The 13,746-nt window shown below is 39.0% G+C and overlaps 1 protein-coding gene across 1 annotated transcript in view; it reads right to left on the reverse strand.

Moving 5' to 3' along the window:
* Nucleotides 1–3,671: 3,671 nt before the first annotated feature.
* Nucleotides 3,672–13,746, reverse strand: part of TDRD7 (tudor domain containing 7) — an 89,609-nt gene continuing 79,534 nt past the window's right edge. The window contains exons 14-17 of the mRNA XM_082468559.1: nt 12,985–13,095; nt 10,576–11,078; nt 6,531–6,691; nt 3,672–4,141 (exon numbers count right to left, since the gene is read on the reverse strand). Of these exons, the coding sequence (XP_082324685.1) occupies nt 3,921–4,141; nt 6,531–6,691; nt 10,576–11,078; nt 12,985–13,095 (996 nt within the window). The 3' untranslated portion in view covers nt 3,672–3,920. The remainder of the gene's footprint in view (nt 4,142–6,530; nt 6,692–10,575; nt 11,079–12,984; nt 13,096–13,746) is intronic.

Consider the following 13,746-nt stretch of genomic DNA (forward strand, 5'->3'; position numbering starts at 1 on the left):
AAATTAGTGTTTGTGTTTTCTTTGGCTAAATACCCAGGAGTGGAATTGCTGGATCGTATGTTAGTTCTATTTTTAATTTTTTTGAGGAATCTCCATACTGTTTTCCATAGTGGCTGCACCAACTTACATTGTTACTAACGCTGTACTAGGGTTCCCTTTTCTCCACATCCTCACCAACACTTATTTCTTGTCTTTTTGATGATGGCCATTCTGACAGGTGTAAGGTGATATCTCATTGTGGTTTTGATTTGCATTTCCCTGATTAGTGATGTTGAGCATCTTTTCATATGCCTATTGGCCACCTGTATGTCTTCCTTGGGGAAAAATATCTATTCAGATCTTCTGCATTTTTTTAATCATTTTTTAAAAATGTTGAGTTGTATGAGTTCTTTGTATATTTTGGATATTAACGCCTAACTGGATATATCATTTGCAAATATCTTCTCCCATTCTGTAGGTGGCCTTTTTGTTTTGAAAAGTTTCCTTCACTGTGCAAATCTTTTTAGTTTGATGTAGTACCATTCGTTTATTTTTGCTTTTGTTTCCAAAAGCCCCACTTTCTTAAAAGTCTAATGTTTTCCAGAACAAACCACTTAAACCCAAACAGAAACTTTAAGTGTTTTAATTTTAAAAATGGCTCATAAAAAGGAATTTGTGTGGACAGAAAATAAGGTGTCTTTGGATTATTATAGGATAGTTTCTGGTGGGATAGACCCTATTAATATAAACTTTTTAATATTGGTGTACAGATGACTAATGAGAAACACCTTTTTAAAATCTTGTTTCCATGCAAATGTACTCCTACATTACAAAACCCTCATGGCTATATGAGAATATTCTTCTCAAGGGGCATGTGTAATATATTTTAAAATAATGCAATGATTTAATATTTCAGATTTAAAATTTTAAACCCTTTTGTTGTGGAATCAAACATTTAAGAAAAGGGCATACAACATAACTGTGCAGGTTTAAGAATTTTTATCATAAGAACAACTGCTGCAACCACCAAGTTAAGAAACAACACTGCCAGCAGCCCAGAAGCCAACCTGTGCCCTTCCGGGTTGTCACAACTCCCTCCTGAAGTTGACCACTTTCTTGACTCTTACGGTAATCACTTCCTTGCTTGCCTCTTTCCTCCATAGTTTATCTTCATTTGCGAAACTTTATGTTGTGAGATTAATCCGTGTTGGTTCACGTGACTGTAGTTTGTTTACTCTCGTTGCTGTAGAGGTTTCCATTGCATGAATATATCACAGTTTTTAGAAACATACATTTTACTATTAATGGACATGTAGGTTGTTTCTGGGTTTTAGCTATTACAAATAGTGCTGCTGTGAACATTCTTTACCAGTATCCTCCTGCACAAGCGCACACATCTTCAACACACTTGGAATTAACAAAAATGGAAACATTTTCGCCATTCTGGCATATGAGTGGTATCTCATTGAGCTTTGAATTTGCATTTCCCAGTGTCCTAATGGGTTGAGCACCTTTTCATGTTGACTGGCCAGTTGGATTTCCTCTTCTGTGAAGTGTTTGTTCAAACGTATTGCCCATTTTGCTTCTGGATACTCTTTTGTTTATTGAATATATGTAATCTATTATTTCCTCTCTCTCTATATATATGTATGTGTGTACACATATATCCTCCAATCTGTGCTTTGCCTTTTCACCTTCATAATAACGTCTTTGATGAACAGGTGTTCTTCATTTTAATCTTGTCTAGTACAGTTGACCCTCGAACAACACAGATTTGAACAGTGCAAGTCCACTTATAGGTGGATTTTCTTCAATAGAAAATACTACAGTACTGCACCATCTCTGGATGGTTGAATCTGAAGATGTGGAACCACAGACACAGAGGAACTGCATATAGGAGGGCTGACTGTGAAGTTACATGGGGATTTTCCACAGCAGGGAGGGTTGGTGCCCCTAAATGCCCTCCCCCCACCCTGTTCAAGGGTCAACTGTATATCAATCTTTTCCTTTATTGTTAGCACTTTGTGCATCCAGTTTAAGACATCTTTCCTGCTCCTGGATTATAAAGGTGTTTTCCTGGGTTATCTTCCTACCGTGGCTGTTCACGTTTAGGCTTTCAGTCCACCTGGACTTGACTTTTGAATATGGTATGAGGTGAGGGGCAAGTCTGTCTGTCTGTCAAACTGTCCCAGCACCAGATTAACTTTTCAGTTACATCAACAACTAATTGCTTTATTTTAAAAAGTAATAGAAACACTCCTAAAGTTAGTGAAGTACAAACCACTTCTTTCTTATCTGTGGACAATTTGAAGATTTTTGGGTTTTTTTGTTGTTGTTATTAGGGAAAGAAACCATTATAAAAAAACATTTACACTACTTTATTTCACTTAAACATTTGTGTGTCAGGATATTTTTACTTTATCATAAATGATTACTTAAATCACTGGCATAAACATTCCTGAATTTTGAATCACTTTAATTATAAATACTAAATATAAATTTTAAAAAGCTAGAAAGACAGTTTCAACACATTTTACATGAAAAACTTAAAACACCTGGTCTTTATTTTCTTTCCATTCTTACTTTTCCTAGATGTTCTCAAATAAAAATAAGCAAATGACTAAAAATTTTTATCTCTGGCCTGGTCTTCTTCCCTGAAACCCACTCCATATTTCCAGTAGTTTATGCATATCTTCACACAGAGGTCTACTAGCTTAAATTCAGTATATGTTCAAAATCAAAAATTTAGGCTTCCCAGTCAAACTGAGTAAGGGGTCACCATCCTAGAGCTCACAAGAGCCGCTTGGGTGCATCTTTTCCCAACGCCACATTCAGTGAGGTCACATTGTTAGCTGGAACGCAACAGCAGTAGGAATATTTACAACATGGGAATCGTCAGACACTACAAATCAAGGCTCACTCCCTGCATGACCCCCACACACCCACCAGAACCAGCTGTCAAACATTTACTGGGATATGACTGGATAGAGAGGTGACTAAGACCCCTCCCTCCCTCAAGGAGCTCACAGTCTAGTCGGGGTGACTGGCGCAGACAACTAGTTATATGCTGTGAAGCTCAGTGAGATCTGGGCAGCACAAGGGGCATAGTCAAAGTACAGTGCAGTAGGAGGGGCACCAGGGAAGGCTTCATGGACAGCCTGGGAGGTCAGGGAGGATACTGACAAAGAAAAATGGCGGGGAGAAAATGAGCTGCAGGCTGAGGGAAAAGAATAAGAGTGGTCTGGAGGGAAGTGGGGCTTCCTTTAGAGTATGAGTAGTCCTAGATGAACATGCATGGGGTTTGGGAAGGTCCAGTGTGGCTGGCGCAAGGAGTAGTAGACAGGGAGGTTGGGCAGGGAGACTGTAAAGGCCTGCGTTTTCAGTCCAGACTCTCTGGGCAATAAGCCACTCAAGATTTGGGGTGATCTGGGGTGATCAGGACGTGCTGGTTTGCCTGGGCTGTTCCTCCAGCAGCACCACTAGCAATGCTGGTGGGCTAAAGACTCGGGAGAGACTTCACATGGTGTGGTGACCACCTGCTTTGGGACCCACCACTACTCCAGGGTAGGGTTACGTCACGCAATTCTCAGTCTAACTGGAGAAGAACCGAGCACCACAAGGAAGACAACATGAATAGAAAGGGAAACTCTTCACCTTAAGATCATAAAGCCTAGAAATGATAAGATAGTCAGTTTTTGAACTGATAAACATCTTTATTCTAATATTATAGTAATAATTCAAGTGCAATTCTCTTTGAAAAGTCAACTCTGTTAAAACAAAACTTGTTAAATATCTTTCATCAAACCCAAGCATATTCTTTTCAATCCCGCACAGCAGTCGGAGCCATGTAGCAGAGGTAAGATTTTTTTTTTTTAAAGCCTACTACATTTTGTTATTGCTAAAAAAATCTGAATTAGTTGTCAAGGTCTCAGAAGCAGCGATTAATTGACTTTTGAAAGCTCTACCAGATACTCTGACATAAAATCATGAATCCAGATATCTGTGTCTGGCAGTGATGTGTCCACTAAATAGACCACTACTTTCCGGTCCCAAGGGTTAGTGTTTTCTATAACTGTCTGCACCAATGCCACCAGAGGTTTCTTCTCCACATGATTTCGAAACACCATCGAAGCCTCCTCAGACCACTGGCTGCACTTCACTCCTAAGAGAAAGGGAGTTCGCAGATCAGTGAGGGGTCAAATGAGCCTTTCTTTGATCCATTTTAATGGAAAACTATTTAGTCAGTCCCAAAGTAGTTAAACATACCAGCTTAGACTTGCCTAACTGAAAAACAGATGCTGAACAATCTTACAACAGTCTTGCTTATAGTTCTTCTATTCTGAATGGGGTTATTTCTGTAAACCTTCACCTACAGACACAAATTTCATTTGAGATTTAATGCTGGGCTATAAAATGAAGTTATAATAATGACTGCCCATTTCCGTAAAGTATATGTAGATATAGACTGATGGGGAATGAAATACCAGTATCAATGACATTTCTCTTATTTACAGATTTTTTTCCCTGATGAACCAGATATAGTAAAAAAAGAAAAGAAGAAGAAGAAGAATTAATACACTTAACAGTATTTAAAATTACATACATCACCATGGTAAAAGCACTGGATTGAAAGTCTGGAGACTCAGTTACTATTCCCAGCTCTTCCTCTATCAAACGGTATGATCTTGGGGAAACCAGATGATTTCTCAGGCCTCAGTTTACTTCTTGTAAAATAAAGTGGTTGGACCAGATGAATTTTAAGTCCCATGCATTTCTAAATCCCCATGACTTTTAAACTTGAGAGCTCAAGTTAGAGAATTCTGAATTAGGTTTTAAAACAAAACTGAGACAAGAATATGTATTTTTCAAGAAGTATTATTAAACTAACATAAATTAAGTTCACATATGTTAGATTAGATATATAAATTATGCCCCATAGTGACGAAGGTCTGGGAGTTTCACATATAATTTAAAAGACCTTTCGGTGTAGTGAGTGGGCTAAATTCTTTGATTACTAAGAATTTCCCATGAGAGAAGCCTAGAACTGTCTATAAGCTGCTGCTTCAGTGACTGTAACAGAGCCTGAGCCTCCCAGCACCGGCATGAATTCAGTGAAATGAAGCGGCTGTACAGTCCCCTGCACAGGGAGCACCAGTGACTGCGGCCATGAAGCCGGGGTGGGGATGATGGGGCCACGCGATCCTCCCTCACGGACACTCCTTCACTGGGCCGTTTGATTGTCATGTTTAACAAAATGTGTTGTTAGAAAAACCTGAACGTTAAAAAGTGAAAATGAAAAATGTAACCATTAATTCTGAAGAAACCATTTAGAAGTTTGAGTTCAAAGCAGATCAATGGTAGTCATGCCATGTGTAAGATGCCATTTTTGGTTCATATCTGTCTACCATGGGAGTTTCCTTTGAATTCTAGTAGGAGACACAAAGAAACTGGCAAATACTTCAAAATAAGGCAATCTCTCTCTCTCTCTTTCTACCTATCTATCTATCTATCTACATATGTATATCTTCAATAAACGCTGTCAAAAAGAAGAATTTATATATATAATTTCTCTCATTTCTGAGATCAAGTCAGTTCTGCCACTGCTAAATGTATGGGGTGAGCGGGGGGTGAGGAATGAGGGCTGCACGTGTGGTCACAACTCGCCATATCCCGGCACAGCGGGACCTCCAGACAACTGGAGGTATTGGCACCCCTCAGCCCTCTTGGCCTCCGCACCCTCTGCTCATGGCGACAGCTCTCTGGGTGGAGCTTCAGCTAGGCACCCATGCTACCTACTGGTAGAGGGCACACAGATATCTGCACTGCCTTCACAGAAGATAAAACAAATCTCATCAGACAGTATCATAAAGAAGTACCACTCTACACCTATTAACTCAGCTCCTCAGATTTTATGACAGTCAATAGGCTGGTGTGAGTGTGGTGAAATCACACACTTGTGTGTTGTCAGTTGCAATGCAAATGGAAACTCATTTGGCCATGAAAATGGTCATATTCTACGACCCAGGAATGTTTTATAATTGTGAAAGTCCATTACGTAGATGCATTATAATTCCTGCAATAAATTATAAAATATTAATCGCGCAATGTTCTCCTGTTGGTTATTTAAGTTGTCTCATTGTTTCCATTTGTTTGTTTTGGCTAATATATGTAGCTGTGGGTTTTTTTCCTCAATACTACAATAAAAGTGTAAATAACCTAAATGTTCAACAATAGGGAAACAATGATTAAACAGAATATTTTGCAGCTATTAAGAATTGTTATCAGGACCATCAAACAACCACCCAAAAAGTAGTAGTGTGAAAGCAGAATGCAATACTGTACCTGTACGAAGTTTACAGTTTTAGAAAAATACTCATACATGAAATCAGAGACAGAAAGGAATATGGAAAAACAGAAACAGCAGATATAGTGGAAGGGCATGACCCTGAGAGATCATTAAAAATTATCAATAGGCCAATGACTCTGTACCCAGGACAAAACGACAATATATACTACTGTTGTGTCATGAGTCCAAATTCCCCAGAAGTTACCTGCTAGTTGAGCTGTGACTGCTTGAAACGGCAGCTTTCGGAACACGTCCAGCAGGGGCTGCACTTTTCTTATGTTGACTAATTCGTGCTTGCCATAGTCCAGCTCATACACGGACACCAGTCCATTGGTCAGGATTCCTTTTAAAAGCACCCTGTACCACCTAGGTGTGCAATGGAGTAAAAAAGAAGAAAAAAATGCACAAAGTCAACACCTGCTTTAAGGGCAACATTTTTTGATAAAAAGAAAAATTAGTACAAATGTTATTTACTAAAATATAAAACTATGCTGTTGTAGAAGTTTTTAAAGAGACTGCTTCTTCTTTTTCCAAAGGTTACTATTCTCTGCTTTGTCACTGGCTCATTTGATGGAATTTGTTCACTCAATACCCTTTTACAGGCCTCATGGAGCTAATAAAGGAAAACCACCACTAAGCAGGAGGAAACAGTGCCACAGAGGACAATCAGGACAAGGCTAGCAGATCCCTTCACTTTGACGGGGAGACAGGAAATGGCCACACTTTTGGGACAAGGTCCATGTGTGGAAGATGGAAAGAGAGAAGCAAGCGGGACCAGGTATGAAGAATGCATTAATTCAGGGACTTCCAGGCAAGATACCTTAGGGCTATCCAGGTAGCATTTGCACCAAAGGTCTGGAGCTCAGGAGAATGGCTGAAGCAGGAGATACAGATTAGAGTTGGTAGGGGGTAAGGTCATCAAAATAAAGGTAGTTTATGAAGCTATGAGAGAGAATGAGAATGCTTCAGCAGAGAATGTTTGAAAAAAAGTGAAGTGAGGACAGAATCCTGGGAAACACAAAAATTTAAGGCAAAGGAAGGTTACCCAGTAAAAGGAGACTGAGGAATAGAAGGTAGGTGGCAGCAGGAGGTCCTGAAAAGAGTGGTGCTGCAGAAACCAAGTAGTGTAAAGCATCCCATGTTACAGGGAGGTCAACTAGGATTTAGAGTTAAAAGAAGCCACTGGACTTGGTAATGAGCTCTGTATCTTTAATAAGAATGGTTTTGGGACTTCCCTGGTGGCGCAGTGGTTCAGAATCCACCTGCCAATGCAGGGGACACGGGTTCGATCCCTGGTCCAGGAAGATCCCACGTGCCACGAAGCAACTAAGCCCGTGCGCCACAACTACTGAGCCCTCGTGCCACAGCTACTGAGGCCCACGTGCCTAGAGCCCGTGCTCTGCAACATGAGAAGCCACCACAGTGAGAAGCCTGCTCACTGCAATGAAGAGTAGCCCCCGCTCACCGCAACTAGAGAAAGCCCACGCGCAGCAACGAAGACCCAATGCAGCCAAAAATAAATAAATAAAATAAATAAATTTATTAAAGAAAAAAAAAGAAAGCTACAAAGAGGCCAACTTCAAACACTGTATGCAATTGGGGGGTTCTGGGAGGAACTCCAGAAACCTTCAGATAAGCCTAAAGTGAAGCAAGCAATTACCCATGAATCACAGAGACAACAGGGACACAGAAAGGTATCATAATAAGTACATGAGCTTTGGGGGCCAAACAGACCTGAGCTGGAGTCCCACTGAGTCATTTTTCAGTCATGTCAACCCTGGGCTCTTTACTTAACCTCTTTGTGCCTCAATTATCTCATGCGTAATGTTTAGTTTTAATTTACTTGTAGAAACAATATATATGAAGTGCCTAACACATTAATTTGGCATATAACAGGCAGTTGGCAAATAGCAGCCATTACTGTAAGTATTCTTGAAATGAAGATAAGCTGTGCAAATAAGAACTTTAATTTGAAGAGAAATTTCCATATGTGGAAACGCCAGTTTGGCGCAGGTTGCTAATTCATATAAGTGTAAAAGGAGATAAAAACATTTGGTTTCCACCAATATCACTGTCTTTAAACTGTACAAGGCAAATGACTGATGGTCTGTGCTTTCAGTCTATAAATAAGAGGTACAGAGCTGTGAGGAGAGAACCATCAGGAAACCTATGTGTTGCATTTCTATTTAGCTTTCAACTTTCAAAACTAACAGCTTAAATAAAGGCTTCAGTTTTGACTACATTACCAATTTCAGTGCAAGGCTACATGTGGATCACCTGGAGATTTTACTTAAAACACAGATTCTGGGGTTCTACTGCCAGAGATTCTGACTCAGCAGGCCTGGGGTGAGGAAGGGGAATCTGCATTTTTAATAGGCTGCCTAGGTTATTCTTAAATTGGGATAGATTTGGAAATCACTGTAATCAAAACTGTACCTCAAATTCCTAAATCTTAACTTACCAGAGCTGGGAACAAGGTTTAGTAAATAGTCCTGGGTTGTAAGCAAGACAGAAGCTCTAAACACTTTACATTGATTCAGTTCATAAAGTTTCCAAAAATATCAGATAATCTGTTCCCATATATAAGACATCCCTTGATTATCTGGGACAAATTAACTGATTAAAGCCCCAGAGTCCTGAGGCAGAACTGTCCGACCCATGGGGGAGTAGGGGTGGAGTCTGAAGTCCCACACTACAGATCTCCAGTGTTCAGAGATCTTTACATGATCCTTCCCTCCAAGTGGCACCTCCCCACCACTAATCATCATTAATCTGCTCCTCAGGTAAGAGTTAGCATTAGCTTGGCTTTAACTGTGATTAAACTATCCAATAACAAAGAGTTCTGATGAGGCAAATTGGAACCCATTTATGCTTATGATTGTAAATAACATGACATAGTAAAAATATTTTTTAAAGATGAAAAGCTTGTGACATATAAGTTGAATGCTTTTTAGAATGAGAGCTCTTATACTTTTCACTTTTAAGAGTTGAAAATTAGTTTTTTTTCCTCCCATAAAAATAACAAAATTTTATAAATGCCTATACTTGCTATCTTAAGAATGAATGAAAGCATTTTATAGAAAAAAAATAAGCAGTTGACCTTTAAAATTGACTTTTGGGGTGTGTGTATCGGGACAGGGAGGGTAGGGGGAGAGATTGTTCTTTTTGTTCAGCATTGTCAAATAAGCTGGCACATTTCCCCTAAGAAAGCTGGCAAAGGGAAGGGGGAGGGGGGAGCTTGTGCCATTGTCCAGGGCTTCCTGGAGTGAGCGTATAGCTTGAGGAGCTTGGGCTTCCTTGGGTTGGAACCAGCACATCCTGGGGGCTTCAGGAGAGGAGAGTGTGGATCCAAATGTGCAAACGTGAGAAAACAGACTGAAAGTGCTAAAACAAATGTAAGGAATTATGATTCTCACTGTCCAAAGGCCAAAGAGCAGTGAAATAGGCACTGTTGAACCTTATAAAGGGTGGCACAAGCTCTCTAGAAAGCAACTGACTGCATATATCAAAAATCCTGTAATTTTTAAACAAGTGATTTCTCTTCTAGGAATCTATCTCATAAATACATAATCAGAGAGCTGAACAAAGATTTAAGTTCAACATTATTTGTAACAGTGAAAAATCTGGGAGAAAAAAAACCTACAAAAGAAAATGATAAGTAAATTATCATTTCTCTATATGATGGAATATTTAGTCATTAAAATGTTTATGAAGAAATCTCATCACATGGAAAAGTGTTCACAGAATTATGTTAAGTGAAAAAAGTAGGTATGAAATTATATATAGTAATATACCAATTGTATAAGTATGTATAGGAAAAAAACTAGAAGAAATACATAAGTAGTTTAACAAGGGTTATGTTGGTTGGCTGACTTTGTTTTCTTATACTTTTTTATATTTTCTAAATTATCCCCAATAAACATTTTATTTTTAAAATTTAGAAAGTCATTAAATAAAAAACATTATTTCCTAAATAAAAAAATATTTTTCTCACAGGAAAGTAGAAAAAATATTTAAACATTCACTTTAGATATAATTAGGTTTTTAACAGGACTAGGGTCATTAGATTTTTAGATAAATGACATCATTTTAAATATTAGAAAACTGCACAATTCACTGGTCTCATTTCACATTCAAAATTCCCATTTGTGCAGTTCCAAGTCCCCCTGCAGGGATTAAGGACTCTTGGTATCATTCTACACATTTTTCTTAGGAGGAGAATAAAAAGCTCTGATTGTCCAAGGACCTACTTATTTTCCACTTTTGCAGCATACACTTGGTCTTTCTCCACTGCCACATGGCGCTCCTCAGACATACTGTAATAGAGAATCATCTCTTCCATCAGAACTTCCAGCTTATGTATCTCTTGCCACGGCTGGACGACAAAGTAGCCCGGGTGACAGGCCACTGGCACGTACACATCCATGTGTTCCCCTGGCTTGGACAAGTGGGCAGGAGGTGGCAGTTCCTCCATGGAGAAAGAGCTGGTGTGGTCTACCAACGACTTTCGGAGGATATCCGAGAGGCTCTTTCTGAAATTCTCTCCAGTGTTGCCCAAAATGGGGGTGTTCGCACTTTTGCTGTTGGGGGAGCTAGCTCCACTGGATATGGCACTCAGAAACACATCCTTCTGATGCTTCCACAAGTCTGCGTTTGTAATCTGGCGATTGATACTGCGGTGAGGATCAGGGAAGTTCTTGGGGGTAAATAAATAAATATGTGCGATCCCTCTGGTTTCATCCACTTTTGTAACCTTTGGAAAACACACAAAACCAACTTAAAGAAATCCAAGTTCACGATGAATTCTGAGGTGGTTATAATATTAACTTTAAATATTATAAAACAGTATTTTGCAAAGAACCCAACTTGCTAAAATCATTCTATTTGAGGTCAGATGAATTATCTATCACAGCTGTAGCAATGAATAAGCTCGTAGGTCCAAGTAGTCTAGAAACCAGCGGCAAACTTATGGAAATGGAAAATTTACTAACCTCTAAAAACTGAGACTATCTATGACTGGCTAGAGGTCATTATCACTGAGAGGAAGTGAGTCTATATATCATGATTAATTGTTTTATATTAATGACATGTTAAAACACTCAAAGAAGAAAGAGTAACCCAATGAGTCCCCACGTGCTCATCATCTAACTTCAACAATAAAAAATAATAAAAACGGCAAAATGTCCTATAAGAATTCTGCTTAATGCTGGTGTACCCTCAGACAGGGAAGGGAAAGAAAAAGCTTTGACCTTCACCATACCCTTTGGGATCTTTGGTCCAAAGTCCTTGTTTGGTCCTAATATCTGCTCTCACCCCTCTCCCTTTCCCCCAGTTACATGAGAGGAGAGGGACCTTGGGAGAAAAAGAGGAAGAAAGCTCCACTGAATAGGCCAAAATTACAGTCACCATTTTGCACCTTTTGCCCAGGAGACCTCTGAGTACCTGGCTAGCTTTTTCTGTCAGAGGGGCGAATGTGTGTACGGGAGCACCACACGGAGATAACTGGACTGTGCTGCCGTGTGTCCCGAAGGGCTGGGTGACTGTTAATTCTTCTCATCAGCTCCTCTGGTTTATCTTAGGAATAACAAAAGTGAGACACTTCTAGCCACATCTATCTTTTACCAAACTGGGCTAGAAATGAAAGGCAGGAACACAGGCATGAAGACAAGGAGACACCAGCAAGGCAATCCTTCTAAAGTAATTTACTTTAAAAGCGTCTCTCCTAGCAAGAGGAGTCTATTTAAATTCATCCTTTGGAGGGCTAATGAAGTACTGACTGCTAATTCATTTTGATATTTATGGTACAGAAACACCGTTTCAAAAATCAACCATTAAAAAGATTTTTATTGACTACCCAATACCCTGGCTTTAGGAGCTGAAAATGTAGCTGAGAAACAATATTCATGTGGCAATTGAAGAATATAAAATGGTATATAACTGTGTGATTGCACATGATAAACCCTAGGGGAGAATGAAGATAGGAAAATCAGTGTGGGCTAGAATAAGTGAGAGGTCTTCATGAAGATATTTCTCAAGGACATTTCAGTGTTAACATTGTTAAATGCTTATATAAAATGATAACACTATTTACATCAGTTAAAATAGAGAAATATTATCTTACATTTCTATTTTTGGAAATATGAGCAGTGTTTTTGATATGAAGATGCAAGAGTGTGAAAAAGAAACGAAATAAAGCAGTTTAAATAAGTTTCAGGAAGAGACAAAAACCAAGATTACAAGCAAATATTTGTTTATAATCCATTTTACTTTAGGGATAAAAAAAAGAAATACCGGACTTACTTAAATGGTCTTTAGAAACATTTATCAAGAGATACATGGTCCTCTGTTGCAGACTTAATTCCTTATCATGGAGCAAAATAGGAGCACAGAACTATCTGCTACCTTATTAATAATCAAAAAATTATATAAAGGGTTTAAAAATAACACTGGAGATATAGGATAAATTCTTAAATAAAAATTAAACCATCAAATATCTTATAGCTACACATGTAACCAACCTCCTGACTATAAAAGTGTGTCGGAGGTGAAAGCATCAGTTTACAGTAAGATAAAATTCTTTCACAAAAACAAGTGGAAAAAAAAAAGTGAGTCCTTCTGGCTGACAGCCCCCTTTTATCAAGACCAATAAGATAACTAACCTTAATGCTACAATCTGAGCAATTCAAAACAGAATCTCTTAGCCAAAGCACAGCATCTGGTGTCCACATGCCAATAGACTGTGGAAGATCTGCTAAACAGCACTTTATAGCCTGAAAAGAAAACACAATGGAAAAGAGGACACACCATCTTAAAATAGGTACTCATGAGTAGTGTCAATATTATTTTCCTACAAGTCAAATGTTGCCAAGATAGAAAGCAAGCAACAACAATAGCTAATAATGACAATCACAGTTCTCAGGCTGGAGCATCTGCTATGTTCCTGATCTATTTATATTACTACCATTGTCTTTACTCCTATCATGAGCCAGGGTTTTATACCAGGCACTTCACATACTTCTCACCCTACAATACTTCTGCATGGCAGGCCAGTGTTGTGATCTCATTTTACAGACGGTGAAACAGACTCAAAGATACTAACTTGTGTAAGATCACAAAGTCGTGAAGACAAGATTGGGACTTATATCTAGGTCTTCCCTCTATGCCCAACTAAAAAAAAATGAAGTGTCATTTGGATGAAATCTGACTCCTGTTGTAAAAATCTCTGTGGAGGCTTCCTGCTGAATGAAGCATTTCCTGAGTACCCCAGGCATTTGTACTTACCTTTTGAAGGAGGTAGTAATGAGAATTAAGGAGGGTAAGAAAAACTAAAACCCAGTGATACCTAAAAGACTCATTTTCCCTGATGCTTTTGACCTCCCACCATCACTGCACAAGCTTCTGCAGAATGGCTACACCAGGGA

This window comes from Balaenoptera physalus (assembly GCF_965194825.1).
Source record: "Balaenoptera physalus genome assembly, chromosome: 7".
In the NCBI taxonomy this organism is placed as follows: domain Eukaryota; kingdom Metazoa; phylum Chordata; class Mammalia; order Artiodactyla; family Balaenopteridae; genus Balaenoptera; species Balaenoptera physalus.